Source organism: Petaurus breviceps, unplaced genomic scaffold, assembly GCF_028583685.1.
Source record: "Petaurus breviceps papuanus isolate PSGF00001 unplaced genomic scaffold, PetGlider_PUasm1.0 90701, whole genome shotgun sequence".
In the NCBI taxonomy this organism is placed as follows: Eukaryota; Metazoa; Chordata; class Mammalia; order Diprotodontia; family Petauridae; genus Petaurus; species Petaurus breviceps.
The window spans coordinates 8,935,132-8,954,450 of NW_027187316.1; the positions used below are offsets into that span (position 1 = coordinate 8,935,132).

A 19,319-nucleotide genomic window follows, 5' to 3' on the forward strand; every position below is an offset into this window, starting at 1 on the left:
AATAAATATTTGTTAAATGAATGAATGAATCAATGGGATGGAGAGGAGGAAAAGGAAACACATTCAGAAGAGGAGACAGAGACCCAGAAGGAAATGAAAATCATGTTGTAAGGAAGACTAGGGAACAGAGAAGAAAAATTGAGGGTGGAAGATGGAGTATCCCGAGTGGGAAAGGAATGTGAGCTGAGGCAGATGAAAGTCTAGCTTAAGTAAAAAAAATTAAGGGTAGGGGATAAAAGACAGAGGGAGTCATGAAAGGAAGAGAAGCAGAGATCTTTAGTTAGGTGAGGGAAAGATGTGTGGCTAGAGGAAGGGGAGGGAGGGTCCTCACCTTGCAGCAGTAGTGCATGCAGCAGAGGGCAGGTGGCTGGTCTTCAGGGTTCAGGGGGCTGACACAAACAGGACACTGAGTGGGGATTGGTGGTGGTGTCTGGGCCAGAGGTACCCGAAGGCCTGAGGCCAGCAGCAATGGCTCTGGATCTTCACTGTAGTTCTGTAGCAGCTGGTCAGCCCCCCATCGAGTGTGGGCCAGTAAATGCAGTGCAACATCTGGCTCCAAGCTCAGGGTCTCTTGTACCTGGTTCACTGTCTGTTCCATTAGGCCTTCCACCTCCTGGGGGCTCATGGTTCGGCCTGCAGGTAGCTGCAAGGATGCCAGTGCAGCTACCTCTTTGGGCCTAGTTGGGGATGGGGTATAGAATAACTATTAGTAACCTGGTATCATACAATCTAGTCAAGCCTGACCCACCCCAATCAAGATCAGCCTAGAGAGAAATTATCTATGACTGGGCAAGTACACTATTTTGGTAAAATTAATATTTTTTGAAGTATCACAGGAACATACTAGTTAAGGAAAATCTGTAATGATTCTAAGAAGTGAAAATGTCTGTCAATTAGTCTTTTATGCAAACATGGGGTTTCATGTTTTACAGTGGCTTCACAGAAGGTACACTAAAGGAGCTTCTTCAGAATGGAATTATACTTTCAAAACAGGTTTCCTTATAGTGAAATATGCTTAATAAGGAAAATATAATAAGCTCTTTTAGGGCAGGATTGCTATCTTTACAATGTCAGTATCTTGGGAGCACATTGTGGATGCAAAGTGTCTATTCAACTGAACACTTGGCCTGATGAAAGCAAGTGGGGAGGTGAAACTTGGGGTCCCAACAGTGCACACCACAAGTCAAACTCCCCCAGCTTGCTCTGGGTTGAACAGAAAGTGAGAGATCAGGGCAAGTCCTCCAGCCCCACCTGAACTGGGAGGTTACAGCACTCCGAGTGCCACAGAAAGGGAGGTTGGCCTGACCCCGCTGGGGATCTGCAGGCTCTGGGGATGCATATGCCAAGACTTGGGGCCGGTCCTCCTGCCTTCGAACATAGCCCTGGCCCAGGAGATGGAGGATGCAGGAGAGGACATCGGCACTGCTGCAGCCAGCCTCCCCACTCATGTTGCTTCCCAGGCCCCTGGGGCTAGATGGGCCCTTTTGCCAGGCCTCCAGCACCTACGAATACACACAGAGGTCATTGTCACCCAACCCCAATTCCGACTCTGGTTTCCACAGAATAACAATAACTAGCATTTATATACCACTTTAAGATTTCTAAAGTGCTTTCCATGTTATCTTCATCTGATCCTCACAACAATCCTGTAAGGGAGGTGCTATTATTCCTATTTAACAGATGAGGAAACTGAGTCTGAAAAAGGTTAAAGACCTTCCCAGGATCAAAAAATGAAAGTCTGAGGCAGAAGCTAAACTCCAACATACTTTCCCCTCTACCACCTAACTGCCAGAATGTACTCTATGGGATTTGAAAGTCCAGACAAGCACTCTGCAGTGCCCCCAGATCTACATGTGCCCCTTCCCCTTGGTGGCCTCATCATTATGGAGCTGGGTATGCAGATGCTGCTTCCCAATAACCATTCCCCAGGGAGCCCCTACCTCACCACCTTCCATGGATCCCTTCCCCCATACCAGACAGACAAGCTGATCAATGTGCAGGCCCTTCTCCCCACGGGCTTTCAGGATTCGGACAAGGAGGCAGCTGAGGAGATTCCTCTTCCTCTCCAAGGTTCGGCATTCATCCTCCTCCACATTCAGGTATGTCTGGGGGGGGAGCAGCCACAGGGCCTCCCCCCCAGGCTCCTTCTCCACCTCCCGAAGCCGCAGCACACCTGAGACACCACCCCCACCCCCAATGCCCTCAGAAACATGGCCAGGGGACATGGACAGAGCTCCTCTGAGGGGAGGGAGTGGTGTAAAAGCTTAAATCCCTCCCTTCTCCCTTCACCTCCCCTTCCCTGTTCTCCCCTTCCCCAGGGCAGAGTGCCGGCACAGCAGCCATTACCTACCTCCAGGAGGGAAACCCTGGCCCTCATGAAGGCTCAGGGGGCCAGGCCCTGAGGTGAGTGGTTGAAGGGCTTGATTCAGCAGCTCTGAAGAAAGGTCTGAGCTCTGAAGCAGAGTATCCAAAGGCACCTCCTAGTGAAAGGAACAACAGCATCAGTTATAAAGTACTCTTTCCTATAGTAATCCTGGCAAATGGCTGGTCTTAGAGATAAGGCCAAAGGACTGGTTGGGGTGGCAGAAGGAAACCTGTCCTTGAGTGGGTGCCTCCTGAAAGAGGTCACTTGGGGACAGAGGCAATTAGGGTTTCTCAAGTGGTCATAAAGACAAAGGACAAAAAAAGGATGGAGGGAGGCACACAGGACAGAAAAGATAGGAAGATCAAAGGTAGTTAAAATCAGGGAGATGAAGAAAGAGGATGGGACAGAGAGAACTACAATAATACCTCCATCTCGTTGAAATGCAAAAGAAGCCACATCTGCAAAGTGGAGACATGTAGTGTCTGTGTCCCAAAGAGCAACTCAGCCCGGCCCAACCATGACCACTGTAGCCGACGGCGAGGCCCCAGCTCTAGGACTGGCCGATTCTGACCTGGGAATGGAGAGAAGGAACTGTCAACAGAAGTCTATATCTCAAAGTCTTTTCTATGTCTAACTCCTTATGCATATTTAGTAAGTCCTTCCTAAGTGTCCCATGTTGGGTTTTGTGCTATGAGAAACATGAGACCAGTAAGACATGAAATCTAATCCTCAAAGCTTACAATCTTTCAAAGGTGGGGAGACAAAGAGCATGAATGAGGAGGTTACTGAGGGCAAGGAACGTGTCTTCATTACACTGGTGACTCTCCCTACCCCCTCCCTGTGGGCACGGGAATTATCTATGGGCAGGAACAAGATGTTTGGATCTCAGATGAGACTGAAAAATTACACTGCCTCTATATTATAGTCCTTTGGATGGTCTGAATCTTTACTGTACCTGTGAACTCAAATGACTGCAAAACAGTAGCCTACTCCATAGGGAGTGTTTTTTTTCTGGCATTAAAAATGAGTTATTAAAAAAGGAATTTTAAAATCTCTCTTTACTGTACCACACCCTATGTATTTTGCCCTGGACAGCTGCCTCTGTTGCCACCCCACCCTTGGGCCAAGAAGACGGTCCTTCTCAATAGGTATCACTTGTCTCTTGGCTTCCCCTTTCCCAAAGCTCAGACCAGGGCCCAGCCCCATGCAGAAGCTCAGGAAACATGTTATAGTGCTAGATTGTGTGGCAGGAAAATTCTATTGTAGTAAAGGTGCAGCCACTAACTGCTGTGATCGTGGGCAAGCTCTCATCCCTCTAAAGCCCAGCCACCTCACCTAGAAAGTGAGGAAGTTGAACTAGATCATCTTTAATAACCCTTCCAACTCTGATAGTCGACATCTGATGGAACAGAAAGAGGACTCTAGATACCATAGGTGCCCACTTTTCCAGCATCATTTGTGCCCCCTGGTGGCCATGGCTATCCATTCTGCCTAATTTCCCTTACCTCGACAGAACTCTGGAATTTACCAAGAGCAGGAAGCTAAGGATTAAAGACCCCAGTGATAACCCATCATCTACAATTTAGAGTGCTACCTCATTTCCATGCACCCTGATGCCAAAGCATCTATTCATTATATCTTCCTACATAAACCCTCTCCTATTAGGTCTCCTTCTTTAGGCTGCTCTCCCATATATTTAATCTATTCGTTCTCATGCCCCTCTTCTAGCCCCACCTCCCAGCTGTCCACCCCCTCCTCTTACTCTGACTGTAGAAGTTGGAAAATCGGCTGAGGTTGGTGCTGAGAGCTGGCGGGAGGTACTTGTTGGGCTCATGGAGATAGCAGAGCGGGGACACGGGCCAGCAGCGGGGAGACAGGACCAGCACAGACACTTCAGGAGCTGGCTCCTCAGGCAACTGCTCCTCCAGTGGCTGTGGGGGCAAATGACTTTCAGGGACCTCTTTCATTCTAGTCAGTCCAATTTAACAAATACTTAATAATATCTTACTACGAGTAAGGCACTGGGCCAGGTGATCTGAGGAATACAAGATGAATACCACATATCCTGCTTCTACCCAGAGAAGGGCTTCCCCAGCTCCACATTTTTCCTGTCCTCCCATCCCTAAGTACCCTGGCCCTCACCTCCTCCTGGAGTTTGGCTTCCACCAGCCTGTATCACCTCACTTCTTCCTAAGGATGGGTCTCTAGCCCCTGGCCCTCACCTCCTCCTAGGAATGGATCTCTACCCTTGTCCCTCACCTCCTACTAGGGCAGGGCCTCCAGCCTATCTATCACCTCACCTTTTCCTGGGGATGGGCCTCCAGCCTCCATTACCTCACCCCCTTCTACTTCTAGGGATGGGTCTCTAGCCCCTGGCCCTCACCTTCTCCTGGGCCTCAGTCACTGCCTCTTGCCTCACCTCCTCCTGGGGATGGGCCTCCAGCCTCTATCACCTCACCTCCTCCAAGGAATGGCTCTCTAGCCCTTGGCCCTCACCTTCTCCTGGGCCTCAGTCACTGCCTCTTGCCTCACCTCCTCTTGGGGATGGGCCTCCAGCCTCCATCACCTCAGCTCCTCCAAGGAATGGCTCTCTAGCCCCTGGCCCTCACCTCCTCCTGGGGATGGGCCTCCAGCCTCTACCACCTCACCTCCTCCAAGGAATGGCTCTCTAGCCCTTGGCCCTCACCTTCTCCTGGGCCTCAGTCACTGCCTCTTGCCTCACCTCCTCCTGGGGATGGGCCTCCAGCCCTTGCTCCTCATCCTCTTCCTGTTCCAGGAGTTGCTGGTCGATCTGCTCCAGCTGGAAGAGGTGGAACTGGTGCTGCAGCTCCTCTGACGTGCTCAGGCTGCTGAGCATTTGCTGGGGCAGTCGGTTGGGGAAGCAAAGCCCAATCTGCTCCAGCACAGCCCGCTCCAGCCAGTTCGGGCCCAGGCTCAGGAGGCGGTCTGCCAAATAGTACCTGCGGCGCACGTAGCCCAGGCCTTACTGAGGAGGGACTCAGTGCCGGCTTTCTCTCAGGCCCTGGGCTCCCCCTCTGCTGCTTCCCTCAAGGCTGAAGGGCCCCCAAGAGTCCCCTCCCTGCCGCCCACCTGTCTGCCCTTTGCCTCTCCCCTGAGGCCCCACACTCACTGGTAAAAGTGCTCAAAGGTGGTGGCGAGCTCTAGGCCAGAGAGGACCATCATGGGCTCCAGGCTCCGCTGCAGCTGGCTCAGCATCTCTTCTCCTTGGGGTCCACCGACCCGGCTCCTCTGGATCTGTTGGTCGATGTGCCGGGCAAACTGCTCACTCACCTGGGCACAGGAATTGGAGGGAGAGAAGAGAAAAAAAGGAGCAGAAGAAAGAAGGGGGGGATGGTCAGGAGGGAGGGACAAGGCACCAGGGGAGAGGACTGGGAATGGGGAATGGGGAGGAAGCCTGGGAATCTGGAGGTACACTCTGAGGATGAGGGGGCAAAGAGGACTCACGTGGGCAGCAGTGAGGAAGGAGAGCTGGAGCAGAGCTCCAGAGAAGCCCTGGCGAAGGGCCAGCGTGAAGGCTGCCCGTGGCCCAAAGAGCTCTGTCCCAGCGCTCTGGAGCCGTTCATAGATGTCACAGTATCTGGGCACAAGGTCGGGCGCCTTCCAGGCTGCAGTCAGGAACCTGCTCACCTGAGGGCAAGAGGCAGGAGCATGAAGGGGCGGCGACTGTTGTCTAGGCCTTCCCCACACCCTGCCAGCCCCCACCCTGCCCACCTGCTCTTGCACCACACCCCTCCAACACTGGGTGATACCCCTCAGGCTGCCACCAGGAGGTCCCAGTCCAGTCCCTGAGTTCAGCTCTCGACTCTTACTATTCTTGCCATCTGTGGAGACAGAGATAGAAGAAGTCTTTAGCACAGCGAGTAAGAGCACCGGCTCCAGTGTCGGGATAACTTGGGGATCGAATCTGGGCTCAGACACTTAGCACCCACCCAGAAACACCTGGCTGTGTAACCTTGAGCAAGTTACTTAACCCCAATTGCTTAGGGGTGGCCAGGTGGCTCAGTGAGTAAGAGTACCAGCCCCAGAGTCGGGATGACCTGGGATCGAATCTGGGCTCTGATACACCCAGAAATAATTGGCTGTGTAACCTTGAGCAAGTTACTTAACCCCGATTGCTTAAAAAAAAAAAGAAGAAGAAGAAAGAAGATGAAGTCTTAGACTCTGCAACCCTGGTTTGAGGATGTTCTCTGGAACTCCCCCAACCCTAGCCCAGCAACTTTCTATGATGAAGGGCAGGGATAGTGAGGAACAAAAGACACTATCCCTCTATCACCAGCCTATAATGTTCCAGGATAGATAAGAGAGGTAAGAAATATCACAGATTTGGAAGAACAGAGGAAATGGGAGCTTAGGGGAGAGACACAGGGAAGGGAGGCAGTGGATAGAGATAACATTGCTAGAAGGATGGCAGTGGTTTTTCTTTCCTGTCAGTCCCTATCTGGGGACCCTCAACAAGGATCCATTCCCTGACACTCACTGGGCCGGGTGGGAGGCTCAGGAGGGGGTCCTGGAGGAGGTTCCACATGCACCAGCAGGTGGCTGAGGCGACGAACCCGTGAGGTAAAAGAATTTGCTTGGCCTTGTGGGCAACGGGCCTTCTCTCTGTGCTCCAGGTACTGGCCCAGCAGCCAGGCCAGGGGGCTCACCCCACTGCCATCTGAGAAGGGAACACAGTTCAGGAAGATACTGCAATATGGGAACAAATACCAGGTGAAGGGTCAGGGAAAAATTAAGAAACTATGGGCTGGTTCATGGGATGGAGACTGAGGAACCAGGGGCAGTTCTTGAAAGAAAGCTATTGTAACAGAAGTTATGGATGGTTACCGGGGCAGTTTTGAAGGGCAACATTACAGGATGGTTACCAGGGGCAGTTACTAGGGAAGATGTTACGGAATGGCTACCAGGGAAAGTTCCTGAGGGAAAGCTACCAGACCAGTTTCCAGGGGAGAGGCAATGGGATAGTTACCAGGGGCAGTGATGCTCTGCACCAAGGGGCTGACCAAGGCCTCCCAGCAGGTCCTTCCCAATGCCTGGGCAGCCTCATCATCAGGGAGGAATCGATCTGCAAAACTCTGCTCATGGCGCAAAGCCCCGTTCAGTCTGGTGACAGGGTCAGGAGCTAGAGGCACGAGCCCCTGGCCCCAAGACTATCCCTCAATACCATACCCTGAAAGTTCTCATGTCAATAGCCCCCCCATGGACATCAGGAGGGTCTCATCCCCCACAACTGTTCTATCCCCCTCTTTGAATCCCTCAGGACTCTCCCAGGCAGCGACTCTCACCCTACCCCTGACCTCTTCACTTCTGTCCTACTCCCCCCTCCTCCTCCACACTAGGCCCAGCCCCCCAGATGTCCCTCTCCACACCTAGGGCAGAGTTGCAGCAGACGCTTTCGGTCCTGAGCAATGTCCTGACTCCAGGCTTGGGCTCGAACAGTGTAGAAAAGGTGTGTTCGGCGACACAGCTGCTCCCGGAACAGTGGCCAGAACGTGGGTTTGGGGCCCAGAACCTCCACCCCTCGCACACGGGTGTCAATACCACCCTGAAACATGTGGTTATCTTTTTTTTTTTGGAGGGCGGTTGGGGTTTAGTGACTTGCCCAAGGTCACACAGCTAGTTTTTTGTGTTAAGTGTCCGAGGTCGGATTTGAACTCACATCTTCCTGACTCCAGGGCCGGTGCTCTATTCACTGTGCCACCTAGCCGCCCCTTACATATGGTTATCACTGACTTCCTGCAACAGCCTGGCTCCCTCCCTAAGCTTTCCTTCAGTCAAGCTTTGGCATAAAGAGCTGGTAGAAAATGAGGGCTCAAAGTCCGACCAAGGTAGAGTGTCTCATAACTGTCCAGAAACAACTCTCATATTATTAGAACTGTACTGCCTCCTAGACCTCTTCCCAACCAGGTCAAGAAACCAAACTGAAAGTCTGGTATCCTTCCTTCAAGTACTTCATATGCTAGGAACAACTCTCCCATCCCTATTACCTCTTCTGGTCCCCTGGTCACAAGGTTATTGTTCTGTTTAATGCTTCCCCAATCTCTTCGAAGAGGTCTTTTGACTTCCACAAACTCTGCACTATACTCTACCTGCTGGCATCGCTTGATACGGATCTGAAGAATGGGCCAGAAGCGAGTCAAGTTCTCCAGGAGCAGCACCCGACTAGCAGAAGGCGGCACATTTACCTGAGGCATGGAAAAGAGCCGCCATGTTCCTGATGTGATGATAGTGAAAGGAGATGTACTCTCTCCCTCTCACTCCTGGGCAATTTCCTGTGCCCCTGGGGCCCACTGTTCTCTTTCTTCCTTCACAAGATCCAAGGACCTCAGGGCCCCATAATTCTACAATCCTAACTCTTAGCCTCACTATTTATGCCCACTCTTGGGAAAAAGACTAAAGAGGTCCCTCTGGGGGAGGAGGAACCCTTGGCATGGGTTTCAGGCCACATATAATTATTACCTGCTGGGAATGGGAGAAAGGTATATGGGGGTGGGGGGGTTTCTCACTGTGTTGAGCTCAGTGCTGACAGAACTGGCATTGTCTCCCCCCAGCACCACCACACGGGCTGGCATGTAGCTTGAGTCTTCACTGGCCACCAGCAGAGTCAGCTGTCTGGGGGGGAGGAACCCATTAGAGCCCATGCCCAGAGGGTAGCTCCTCAGTCAGGCTGCAGAGACTTCCTCCTCTCCTGTACTTCTAGGCCCAGGGAGTCAAAGAATCAAAATATTTTAGATCTGGAAGGGATCTTAAGAAATCATGTAAGTTCCCCTCCCCTGCCCTTCCTCTTACAGATGAGGGAAGTGATTTGTCCAAGGTCAACAACTGAATAAGACAGCCTCATACCACACAAAGGGCTCTTACACGCTGCTCCCTTAAATAAGGGTCCCAGGAGGTACACAGCACCCCAATGCATGATAGTGTGTTATCCAGAACACAGAGAACATTTGAGCATGCCTCATGTGACTATCCATCTCACCACACCTGACAAGGACCCCCCGGTGCATGTGCAGGGTGATATAGTGAGAGCCAGTGCTGCCATTGGATTCCCAGTAAGTCTTGGGGTTTCGGTCAGTGAGCTTGCTGGCTCCGTGAGGATTGGATGACACTTCCACCTTCTCCCAACACTTGTCCTCCTTTACTTCCACACTGGAGCCTGGGGCCAAAAAAGAAAGAAAGAACAAATCACAGTCTGGTTGAGGAAAGGACAAGGGACAGAGGAGAGCAAGGAAGGAGTGGGAATACCAGCAGGCCGGGACAAGTGGGGGTAGGAGAGACCACCACTGTACCTAGCCAGAAGTAGGTGAAGGACACTGACCCTGGCAGAGATGCCTGAGGAAGACATCAAAGAAAGGGATGTTAATGGGCCTGTGGGTTCTTCTGTGCTCTTCAATCTGGCCGAGCACCATCTGTAGTAAAACAAGAACAGGAATAGGAGTGGTTCTGACACTTAGGAGAACAGAGGGGCAGGAAGAAAAACAGTGACAGAGGGACACAGAAACACATGTTTGATGGCAAAAAAAAAGTCCAAGGATTAAGATTTTGCTTTTTCCTCCTCTCACCAAACCCTATAAACTATAGAATCATATAGGGGTCTCGGTAAAGAATACCCTACACCCGTAGTCATTCCAAATCAGACCGATCAGTTAGATGCCCCCTCCCTTCCACTTAAAACCCACTAACCTCCCTCCCTTGCTGCTGTGGTCCCACATTCTCACTCAGCACTTTCTCTTATCTCCTGCCCCAATCTGCTGTTATTTCCTAGGATCTGTCTCCTTCATTTCCCATGCTCCTGACCTGGATACATCCAGCCAGGATGCTTGTTGTGAGGTTACTGTAGAGCCGGGCATGCTTCTCACACTCGCTCACTAGGTCCCGGAGCTCAGGTCCCAGGAGCAGCTGTGCTGTGTGCTTGTCCAGGGCCTTGGTGAGGGCCTCTCGAGCTCCCAGGCGGCACAAAACCACTGCACAGTCCTTGTGTAATGTGGCCAAGCGATGCAGGAAGCGGATTAACTCCTGGACCACCTGGGACGGGGACCACAGAAGGTAGAGTAGAAAAGGGCCCAGGACCAAGAGATGGACAAAGCCAAATACACCAAGTTCAGTCAAAAAGATGCAAGGATAGAGATAATGGAAAACAGGAGACAGGCAAAAGGAAATAGCAACATATAATGTCTTCTACTTTCTACTTTGGATGATGCTCCCCAGTCTCCCTCCCTACTGAAGAATCCTACCTCCCGGTCATTGCTGGGGGCATTCATGCAGGCCAGACATGGTTCCATGGCCTCATGCCAGGGGAGGAGGATGGCCTCAGGGAAATCCAGCAGTCTGATCAGTATTCTAGTAGAGATGGAAATAGAGTCTTTTTACTTCATAATGATCAATGACTTCCACTCCTGCTTGGTCTCTACCCTAACTTGGCATCCTCTGATCTCAGGTCCTACCCCTCTATCACCTATTGTGCCCAATACTTTCCTCCCTCCCACTCATCCTCTCACCTCAACACTGTCATATGTAGTGACTTGTTAGGCCCTGGGGTCTCCAGGCTCTGTAGCAACAGCAGGAAAGGCTGGGGTTGATTTTGAAGTCTCTTCAGTACCTGGTTCACATCACCCTCCCGGGATCCTTCAGGACAGATGCTTCGCTCCAACTCCAAAAGTAGCTCCCCAGAGGGGCCAGCACTCCCCACCAGGCTGCGCAGCAATGGCTCATCTGTTCCAGCCTGGGGTCCAGGGCAAGGTGGCTCTGCTACTATAGCTCAAACACACAGGAGGAAGGGGGTAAATAAAATGTGCATAATTGAAGGCCTACCCGGCCATTAATCTAGGACTATTTAGGAAATTCTCTCTTTTTTCTGAGACCTTTTGTTAATTTTCTTTAAAAAAAAAAAAAAGCCATGTTACACTATATCTTTATGTTCCCAACTTAAGTGATTTCAAATCTGGAAAGATAAAAAAAGTATTGCCCCTATTTCCATTTCCTCAAAAATTAACTAAAAGGAGACTCATTCTTTCCAAAGCTTCACAATTTCCAAAATTTTTCTTTTTCTAGCCATGTTCTTTTCCCACCTCTTGGGACCACCTTACCTTTCCCCACTCTCTCTGATCCTTGGGGAGTTCTAGATTACCTCATTAAGGGGAAATCAAGAAGTTCTCTTCTCTTTCTACTTCTGGCAGTACTATACCAGAATCAACCCAAAGAAATGAGACCATATCCTATGTTCAAAGCCCTCTCCAGAAGGGACTCCCCAGCCTCTGCTCATTGCCCATTCTAAAGCCTCTCTTGTACCTCAGATTCAGGAAACCCACACTCAGATCCAAACTGAGGATCACTGAACCCTGTTTTTCTTATTTGTCTCTGACTTTTAATAGGATTCCACAGTGGTAATGCTGATAAATCAATGTTTCAGTGATTTCCTGTAACTTCTGGAACCAAATGCCACTCCCTAGCCCCTCCTAACCCATGGTAATACCTGCGTGCTCTGGACTGCCAGGGGGCCCATGCTCTGAAAGCCGGCTAAGCAGGGTGAGGATGAGGGTGCGGATGGGGGGCACAGGCTCTGACCCTCCACCACAGTGGCTGTGCAGGGCTTCTTGCAGCTCCTGGGTTGCCAGCTGCTCCCCTAGAGCCTGGTGGTTGCACATGAGCATGTTGAGGAGGAGCAGCCCATTGCCTACAGCTGAGGAACACCTGGAATGGAGATGGGGAGGGGGAGAGGGCAGAGGAGGAAGGAAAGGAATATAAGGGAAAGAAGAATGTAGGACTTAGAGCTGGAAGGGACCTTAGGAAGCATTTAATCTAACCCCCTCGATTAAATAATGAAGAAATGGAGTAGAAAGACTCAGTTTTAGAGACTTGTCCAAAGCTAAACAAGTAGGCAGAGTATCTGAACTAGATTTGAAGTGAGGCATTCTAAGGCCAAATTCAGTGTTTTTCCACTATTTTTCCACTATCCTGTGGCTGAATCAGGAAAGAGCTCCAATAAGAGGCTCCCAGATTCATTTATTCATTAATTCAACAATGATAAACACCTTCTGTTTGTAGAGCACTGTGCTAATACTGAGGAAGACACAAAAGTAGTAAAAACACTGTCCTTGCCCTCACAGGTCTTAAAATAGTACTCTCCGTCTGTATAAATATCACTCATACATCTCCCTGCCTCTAGGACCATACTAACTCGGGTCTGCAAGATAAAGAGTTTTTATGTGTGTGTGTGGCTGAGGAAGGTGGGGGGGGGGGGCGCACACACATACACATATGGACATGGCCAAAGTAGGAGTTTGTTTTGCTTGACTAAGCATATTTGTTACAAGGGTTTTTTCTTTTATTGTTCTTTTTCCAACAGGGAAGGTGTCAGAAAGAGAGAAAATAGATATGTTTGTTGAAAAAAATTAAATAAAAAAAAAGACAAAGGTGTCTTTTCTACAAATGTTAATGATCTCCTCACCCCAGAATCTGCCCCAACATCAGTCAAGACAGCACCACCAATATTTAACCTGATGGAAGGATAAAGGGGATTTTCAGCAAGGAGGAAAAGTGGCTAAGTAGTACCAAGCCTCAGAAGGATGTAGGAAGTAACTGTGTTATGCTGGGCAGTACAGAGGTAATGGGCAGTAGGGGCAAGGAAAAACCTAGCAAAATCCTTTACCCTTCAGTTTGTAGCATAAGGATGACAGCAGCAGGGATTGCCCCCAACAGGTTGTCAGTGCCAGGGCGGGCAGCTGAGCCAATGCTGGCAAAGATTTCCCGGATCATCTGGGCTTCAGAAGCTGCCAATGGGGATGCTCGACCACTACCTCCACTGGGGAGTTCACAGGGCCCAGCACTGGCCAAGACCTTCAGTGCCTGCAAGGAAATATGGTAAGATATGGTCAGATGCATCCCTATGGTATAGTGAAATCAGTGGCTGCTGCTGAAGTGCTTTGTTGGGGCCTATACCGCTAGTACCTGACCAATGCTTCAAGGAAGCAGCTGGTGAGCAAAAGGTAGCTCTGACAACTGGTACTAAAAATGACAGAAGGCACATGTCATTAGTTGGCAATATTCTACCTTACTCCATCTAAGCAAAGGTGGGGGAACCATGTCTCACTTCAAATCAGGCCACAGGACTGTCCTCCTGTGATTTGTTTTCACCTTCAAAGTTATTTTGGATGTCCATTTAAACTGATTTCTGCTACAAAAATGTTGAGGACTAGAGAGTACCATGATCTATCCAGGCCCCATATAAGCCTAGGGATGGCACTGGGGATGGTTGAGAAGTAGAGAGATCACCATGGTCCATCCCCATTCCCCCTACTTACCGCCAGCCCAGCCTGTTGCACAAGAACTGAAGTCTTATACTCCTGCATACAGACCAAAACAGCATAGACCCCACCTTCTGTGGCAAAGAGGGGACGCCACTCATGTTTAGCCATGAGCAAATAAAGAAGGCGTAATGCCAGTACCACCAGCAGTTTCTCCCCAACCTGATTGGTCAGCAGCTCAATCAGTGTCTTGACTAACTTCTCTCTAAAGGGAAAAGATATCAGAGCAGCAAATAATTTTGATTTAGAGATTACGGGGTTAGGGGAGGATGGAATACACTTTCCTAATTTCCTATCTTGACTCTTAACTGTTCTAAGCCTCCCTCATTTATCTCAACCAATTCTTCCTAACTCTTGTTTTGTTTTATTTGGTTGGTTTGGGTTTTTTTTTTTGCTTTTTTTTTGGGGGGAAGGCAGGGCAATTGGGGTTACGTGACTTGCCCGAGGTCACAAGACTAATAAGTATCTGAGGCCATACTAAACTCAGTTCCTCCCGACTCCAGGGCCTGTGCTCTGATATTCACTGCGTCACCTAACCACCTCCTTCCTAACTTTTAACATACCCATTGTACTTCTCCCCTACAATCTTCTCTCCTCACTTTAATGAATTCTTCCACTCCCCAACCAACCCTTTTCTTGCCTTACTTCCAATTATATTTCCCATTGTTCTGAAATTCTTGCTCTCCCTCCTCATTACCTCCCCCTGTGCTAACCCCTATTCTTTCTTCCTATGCCTCATGTCCTATTCCACTCAGCTATTCTACACGGCTTTATTTCCTTTCTCCTTATACCCAGCCTCATCCCTGCCAACACCTTTCTGACTTTCTCCCAACAGTCACCCACTACATCTCTTAGGGTCTGACCTGAGGGCTTTGTCTGGACGAAGCAGAGGGTGGTCACGCCCTGTGGCTTCTTCCACAGCTTTAGAAAGAGCATAGAGCCCTGAAAGCTGCAGATTTGTTTCTGAGTTGGATCTCTGCACCATAGCAATGGCCTCTGTCACATGCTGTTCCAGGGAGCTCCTCCGACCAGGACCCCTCAAGGTACTGCACAGTTCTGGAGTGGAGAAAAAAAAGATCATGTCTCAGTCTTCCTTGATGTAGGATGCTCCTTGAATTCCCTGGTCACCAATCTCAAGAGGTTGAGAAAGCTTATTCAATCAAGATCAAGACTGGGGGACCCTGGAACATGGATTTTCCTCTTTTAGGAATATTGTGAACAGAGAAGGAAGATAAAGGAGGGTTTGATTGCATTGAAATCCAGAGGAACGAATCCTTTTAGGTAAAAAACATGGGCCATGACCTCACCTAAGATTAGCCTGCAGGCTAAAGTGGCCTTCCCCACTCTCCTCCTCCTAGACCACCAAATGCCTAATGCAAGTCTCTACTTCACCTCACTATGGCTGAACTCACCACTGGCTGACTCTTTCAGCTCTGGAGGCAGAACCAGCCCTTCCACCACCAGAAGCTGGCTGAATAGCTGCGAATCATTTTGTGCCTTAGGGGGCTCAGACTCCACCTTGATTTTCTCAGGCAATGATGCCTTGGGGGTGCAGGTGTCCTGAGGCACTACAGGTGCTGGGCTGGCTGAATTTCCTGTGTTAGGTTGTGGCCCATACTTGCAGTAGACATGAGAGCTCAGCAGGTCACTGTGAGAGCTGCCCTGGCATTGCCCACTGAGTACTAACACCAGCTTCTGTGCCAACTCCATTGGCACTGAGAGCTCACCCAGGGACTCCTCCTCCAGGGTCTGTGGACAATGAGGAGCACTCATTATACTGAACAACAGGGAAAAGGGGTCACTGTGATTGAGAGGAAATACCTTTTTTGAAATACCCTCATCTTCCTTTACCCTGGACCTTCATGGCTTCCTCACACCCATGTCCAGTTTTTGAAGCCCTTCACCTGACCTGATCTCCACTTACTAGACTCACCTCCCCCTTACCAGCAGACCAGCCTCTCATAGCTCTACTCCTGGGCCCAACATACTTCCCCATCCAGGTTCTCCTGGAGAAGCTGGAGAAATTCCTGTTGCTCAGGCCCATCCAGCTTCTTGATGAAGAAAAGCAGCTCCCACCATTCGGCCTGGCTCAGGCATCCAGACTCTGTGTTACTCTGAGCCTCAGGTTTAAGGTATGGCAGAGCATATAACCCCCCAAGGGGCTTCCAGTCTAAGGATGGAGGCACTGTGGGCAAAAGGCATGAAGGTATAGACCAAATGTCCAGGAGAATGTGATACTGGACACATTCACGGAAGTTCAGGGTCAGTATCTTTCTTTAGTCACTGTACCTCTACCCAGACAAGCCCCCATATACCACTCCCCAAGAAACCTGTGTGCTTGCCTCCCCAAGCTCACCTTTACCTGGGGGTTGGGGCCCACTGCCCCCTGTCCCTTTCTCTGGCTCAGCAGCAACTTTGTCCTCAGTTACAGGACCCAGAATCTCCACCATGTGCCAGTGCACCCAGTATGTCCGGCCTGTCGACTGCCACAGTACCTGGGGCATGAAGAGGGGAGGGAGAAAGTTCGGTCACTTGAGTTCGAGGGAGCAAACTCCACTGGACACTCAGACCTGGGGCACATAATAATAATTAATGATCATGATAATAGCTAACATTTATATAATACTTCCTATGTGCTAGGCACTATACTAAATTCTTCATAATCATTAGCTCATGTAAGTCCTCTCGACAACTCTGAGAGGTGGGGGTTATTATTTATCCCTATTTTACAGGTGAGGAAACTGAGCAAAGAGGTTAAGTGACTTGGCCAAGATCATACAGCTAGTAAATGTCTAAGGCTGTATTTGAACTCAGGTCTTCCTGATTCTAGAAAGGAGGGAGCTGGGCAGATAGGTGGCACAGTAGATAGAGCCCTGAGCCTGGAATCAAGACTCATCTTCCTGAATTCAAATCCAGCCTCAGATACATACTAGCTGTGTGAATCTGGGCAAGTCACTTCACCCCCCTTTGCCTCAGTTTCCTGATCTGTAAAATGAGCTGGAGAGGGAAATGGCAAACCACTTCAGTTTGCCAAGAAAACCCCAAATTTTGATCAGGGATCAGGAAGAGTCAGACATGACTGAAACAACCAAACAACAAAAACAACCACCTCCTGACTCCAGCCCCAACACTCTAAACCCCTTCCACAAAGAGACTCCATAACAGACACACAGCCAGGGCTTAGGCAATTTCTCTTTAGAGTAGAGGCTGGGAGAAAAAGACAAACAGGACACAAACATGTATTCCTCTCTTCTGCCAAATGACAGAATGAATGTGGGTAACAGTACCCTTAGATGTCTCCGTCTCTATTTCACCTATTAGGAATCATCTCTCTATCTGGCCTCTTAGTGGTACAATTTTCTCTAAATGGCCATTTTCCCTCGCTAGGGGGTGAGACAGGGATACAGTCACTCTCTAATCTTCCCTTATTTTCTTTAGGGTCTCTCCTTCTTTTTCAGGGATGCTATTCTACCATCCCTACCCTCCAAGTTTCCATTCCCAACTCATTCACACATACCTGTACAGGGGGCATTCCATTGTTGCTCTGCCGGAACTCGCCTTGGTCCCCAGCACTGATCTCCTCATAATCCTCCAGCATTCGAACACGCATCCCTGGCTGCAATGTCTCCTGAACGTAGTCAGCATAGCCACTCAGGCTCGAGAACTCAGACCGTGGTCTGAAGGCCCGGCTTGGCCTCCTGGGGGAGCTAGGGGTGAGTAGGGTCGGGAGGATGGTGCTTGGCACAGATGATCGGGGCTGAAAGATAGAGCGGGCAGGCCGAGGGGGAGATACAGGCTGCCTCCCTGGGCCCCGGTCCCATCCCATGCCCCGAACCAATTCTGAAATCAGGTTGCCCATGGCCATGCTAAACTCCAATTCCCTCTGTCCACGGCTCTTCTCCACACTGGAGGCCTTGTTAGGGGAGCACCGGTTCCCCCACTCCCCAGACCCTGGCTCCACGCTGCTACTTAGCTGGTCCAGGAGGGACGTGACACACAAGTAACGCTTCACTAAGGAGAATAGCAGCTTTCCAGGGATCTGTAGGATAAATACCCTCAGCTCAGGTTAGTGATCTCCCCACTTTGCTTCTTCTAACCCTACTGCCAACAGACTGGGGGATAAAAGCCCAGCCCACAGTCCTTTTCCCAACTCCCTTAGGTTACCTGGGGCAGGTGGATCCCTTCAAAGGCCATGCAGTGCTCTTCAGAAGATGTGGTCTCTGCAAACAGCTCCAACAGAGTGGAGCGGCTATCAAAGTCCATGTGCTGTTCGATGCCATCCTGCTGGCTCAGTGACAGGAGCACGTGGGCCCTGCTCCCTAAAATACAAGCCCTGCTCTGCATCCTGTCCCAGGGAAACCACTTACCACCTTCTGCCCAGTTCTCAACTCTTATCACCTGCCTCTCTCACACTCACTCTCTTCCACCCTCCAGGAGAACCAGGTCCTTTCCCACCAAAGAGGCTGACAGGGGGACCAATGTGCTCTGAGAAGTGAGACTCTGTCTTACACGATAACCATCTGTGCTAACATCTGGCCAGGAAGTTCTAAACTCTACGAAAGAGAGAGACTTTTTCTGTTGACATCTCTCTTTCATCAATGGGTGTGAAGGTGTAGCTCTAAGTTCACTGCAACTGAGCACAAACAGACATCGCTCTCACTCTGATGAAAGCAAAAGGTCCTGACATCCTCTTTTTGCAAGTGGACCCTCATCCCAGGTCTTGCTGCTGTCCCACCTGCTTTCCTGCTTCCCTTTTGTTTCCCCACGGGCCCTCACCAGCATCATGGGCTGCCAAGGCCTGTAGCATCTTTCCAGCACTCCTGCGGATCTGGGGCTCAGGGTTGCCCAGCATGTGCATAAGCAGGTCCAAGGCTCCTGTCTCCCTGAAGACACCAGCAAGGGGTCCGATGCTGGCATAGGCGCTGAGCACGTGGATCGTGTGCAGCACAGAGGCCGCAGGACTGGAGCCCCCGCCCCCATCCAGCTGCCGGGCAGCTCTCCGCACCAGTCCTCGCACATCTGTGGCCATCTCTCCCAGAGAGGCTTCGTCCAGCCCCCCGGCATCCCGGGGAAAGGCGCCCACACTCCCCACTGGTTCATGCTGTGGCCCCTTGGCTGGTGCTCGTTCACCAAGTAGCATGGGGCAGTTGGCATAGACCTCCGGGGCTGAGAGCCACATGAGGATATGCTCTGCCTTGCCCTCTAGGGAGCTGCCACTGCTTACTCCACCCTCCTTCCCACGCTGAAGGACAGTCCAACGGATCAAGTACTCTGGATGCCCATCATGACCCTGGCGCTGCCGCAGCAGTTCCTCAGGGTATGCCTGCAGTCGTGGGCCCAGCGGCACCAGCAAATCTCTGCTTCTACGTTCTCCCACCATCCTGGGCACCTAGAACAGAGGAGGAAAAGGAGCAGAGTGAGGAAAAGTACTCATTGTGAAATAAGCAGCTATGGGGACATGGCAGAAGGTTGTTGGGCAGAATTGATATATCACATCAGAACAGACAAAAGGAAGAGGAGCCCAGGACCAGTGATCAGGAGCAGGGACGTAGATAAAAGTAATTAGGGCTGTTGTGTAGACAGATGGTAGTTGCAGGAAAGCATTGGATGCCAGACACGATGAGGCTAGGAGTAGG

General features: G+C 50.5%; 2 protein-coding genes across 2 annotated transcripts in view; one reads left to right on the plus strand and one right to left on the minus strand.

Annotated features, from left to right (window-relative positions):
• Positions 1 to 19,319, plus strand: part of MEA1 (male-enhanced antigen 1) — a 323,822-nt gene that overhangs the window by 115,490 nt on the left and 189,013 nt on the right. The window lies entirely within an intron of this gene.
• The window catches only part of CUL9 (cullin 9), a 30,472-nt gene that overhangs the window by 8,140 nt on the left and 3,013 nt on the right, over positions 1 to 19,319 (minus strand). Inside the window, exons 2-31 of the mRNA XM_069065929.1 lie at positions 18,460 to 19,072; positions 17,848 to 18,002; positions 17,201 to 17,722; positions 16,040 to 16,178; positions 15,672 to 15,868; positions 15,096 to 15,432; positions 14,547 to 14,739; positions 13,681 to 13,888; positions 13,029 to 13,225; positions 11,853 to 12,070; positions 10,879 to 11,137; positions 10,615 to 10,720; positions 10,178 to 10,405; positions 9,699 to 9,789; positions 9,365 to 9,536; positions 8,890 to 8,995; positions 8,473 to 8,568; positions 7,753 to 7,928; positions 7,353 to 7,486; positions 6,864 to 7,043; positions 6,098 to 6,207; positions 5,831 to 6,013; positions 5,496 to 5,656; positions 5,088 to 5,325; positions 4,128 to 4,296; positions 2,791 to 2,936; positions 2,351 to 2,480; positions 1,974 to 2,173; positions 1,252 to 1,502; positions 332 to 677 (exon numbers count right to left, since the gene is read on the minus strand). Of these exons, the coding sequence (XP_068922030.1) occupies positions 332 to 677; positions 1,252 to 1,502; positions 1,974 to 2,173; positions 2,351 to 2,480; positions 2,791 to 2,936; positions 4,128 to 4,296; positions 5,088 to 5,325; positions 5,496 to 5,656; positions 5,831 to 6,013; positions 6,098 to 6,207; positions 6,864 to 7,043; positions 7,353 to 7,486; positions 7,753 to 7,928; positions 8,473 to 8,568; positions 8,890 to 8,995; positions 9,365 to 9,536; positions 9,699 to 9,789; positions 10,178 to 10,405; positions 10,615 to 10,720; positions 10,879 to 11,137; positions 11,853 to 12,070; positions 13,029 to 13,225; positions 13,681 to 13,888; positions 14,547 to 14,739; positions 15,096 to 15,432; positions 15,672 to 15,868; positions 16,040 to 16,178; positions 17,201 to 17,722; positions 17,848 to 18,002; positions 18,460 to 19,063 (6,252 nt within the window). The 5' untranslated portion in view covers positions 19,064 to 19,072. The remainder of the gene's footprint in view (positions 1 to 331; positions 678 to 1,251; positions 1,503 to 1,973; positions 2,174 to 2,350; positions 2,481 to 2,790; positions 2,937 to 4,127; positions 4,297 to 5,087; positions 5,326 to 5,495; positions 5,657 to 5,830; positions 6,014 to 6,097; positions 6,208 to 6,863; positions 7,044 to 7,352; positions 7,487 to 7,752; positions 7,929 to 8,472; positions 8,569 to 8,889; positions 8,996 to 9,364; positions 9,537 to 9,698; positions 9,790 to 10,177; positions 10,406 to 10,614; positions 10,721 to 10,878; positions 11,138 to 11,852; positions 12,071 to 13,028; positions 13,226 to 13,680; positions 13,889 to 14,546; positions 14,740 to 15,095; positions 15,433 to 15,671; positions 15,869 to 16,039; positions 16,179 to 17,200; positions 17,723 to 17,847; positions 18,003 to 18,459; positions 19,073 to 19,319) is intronic.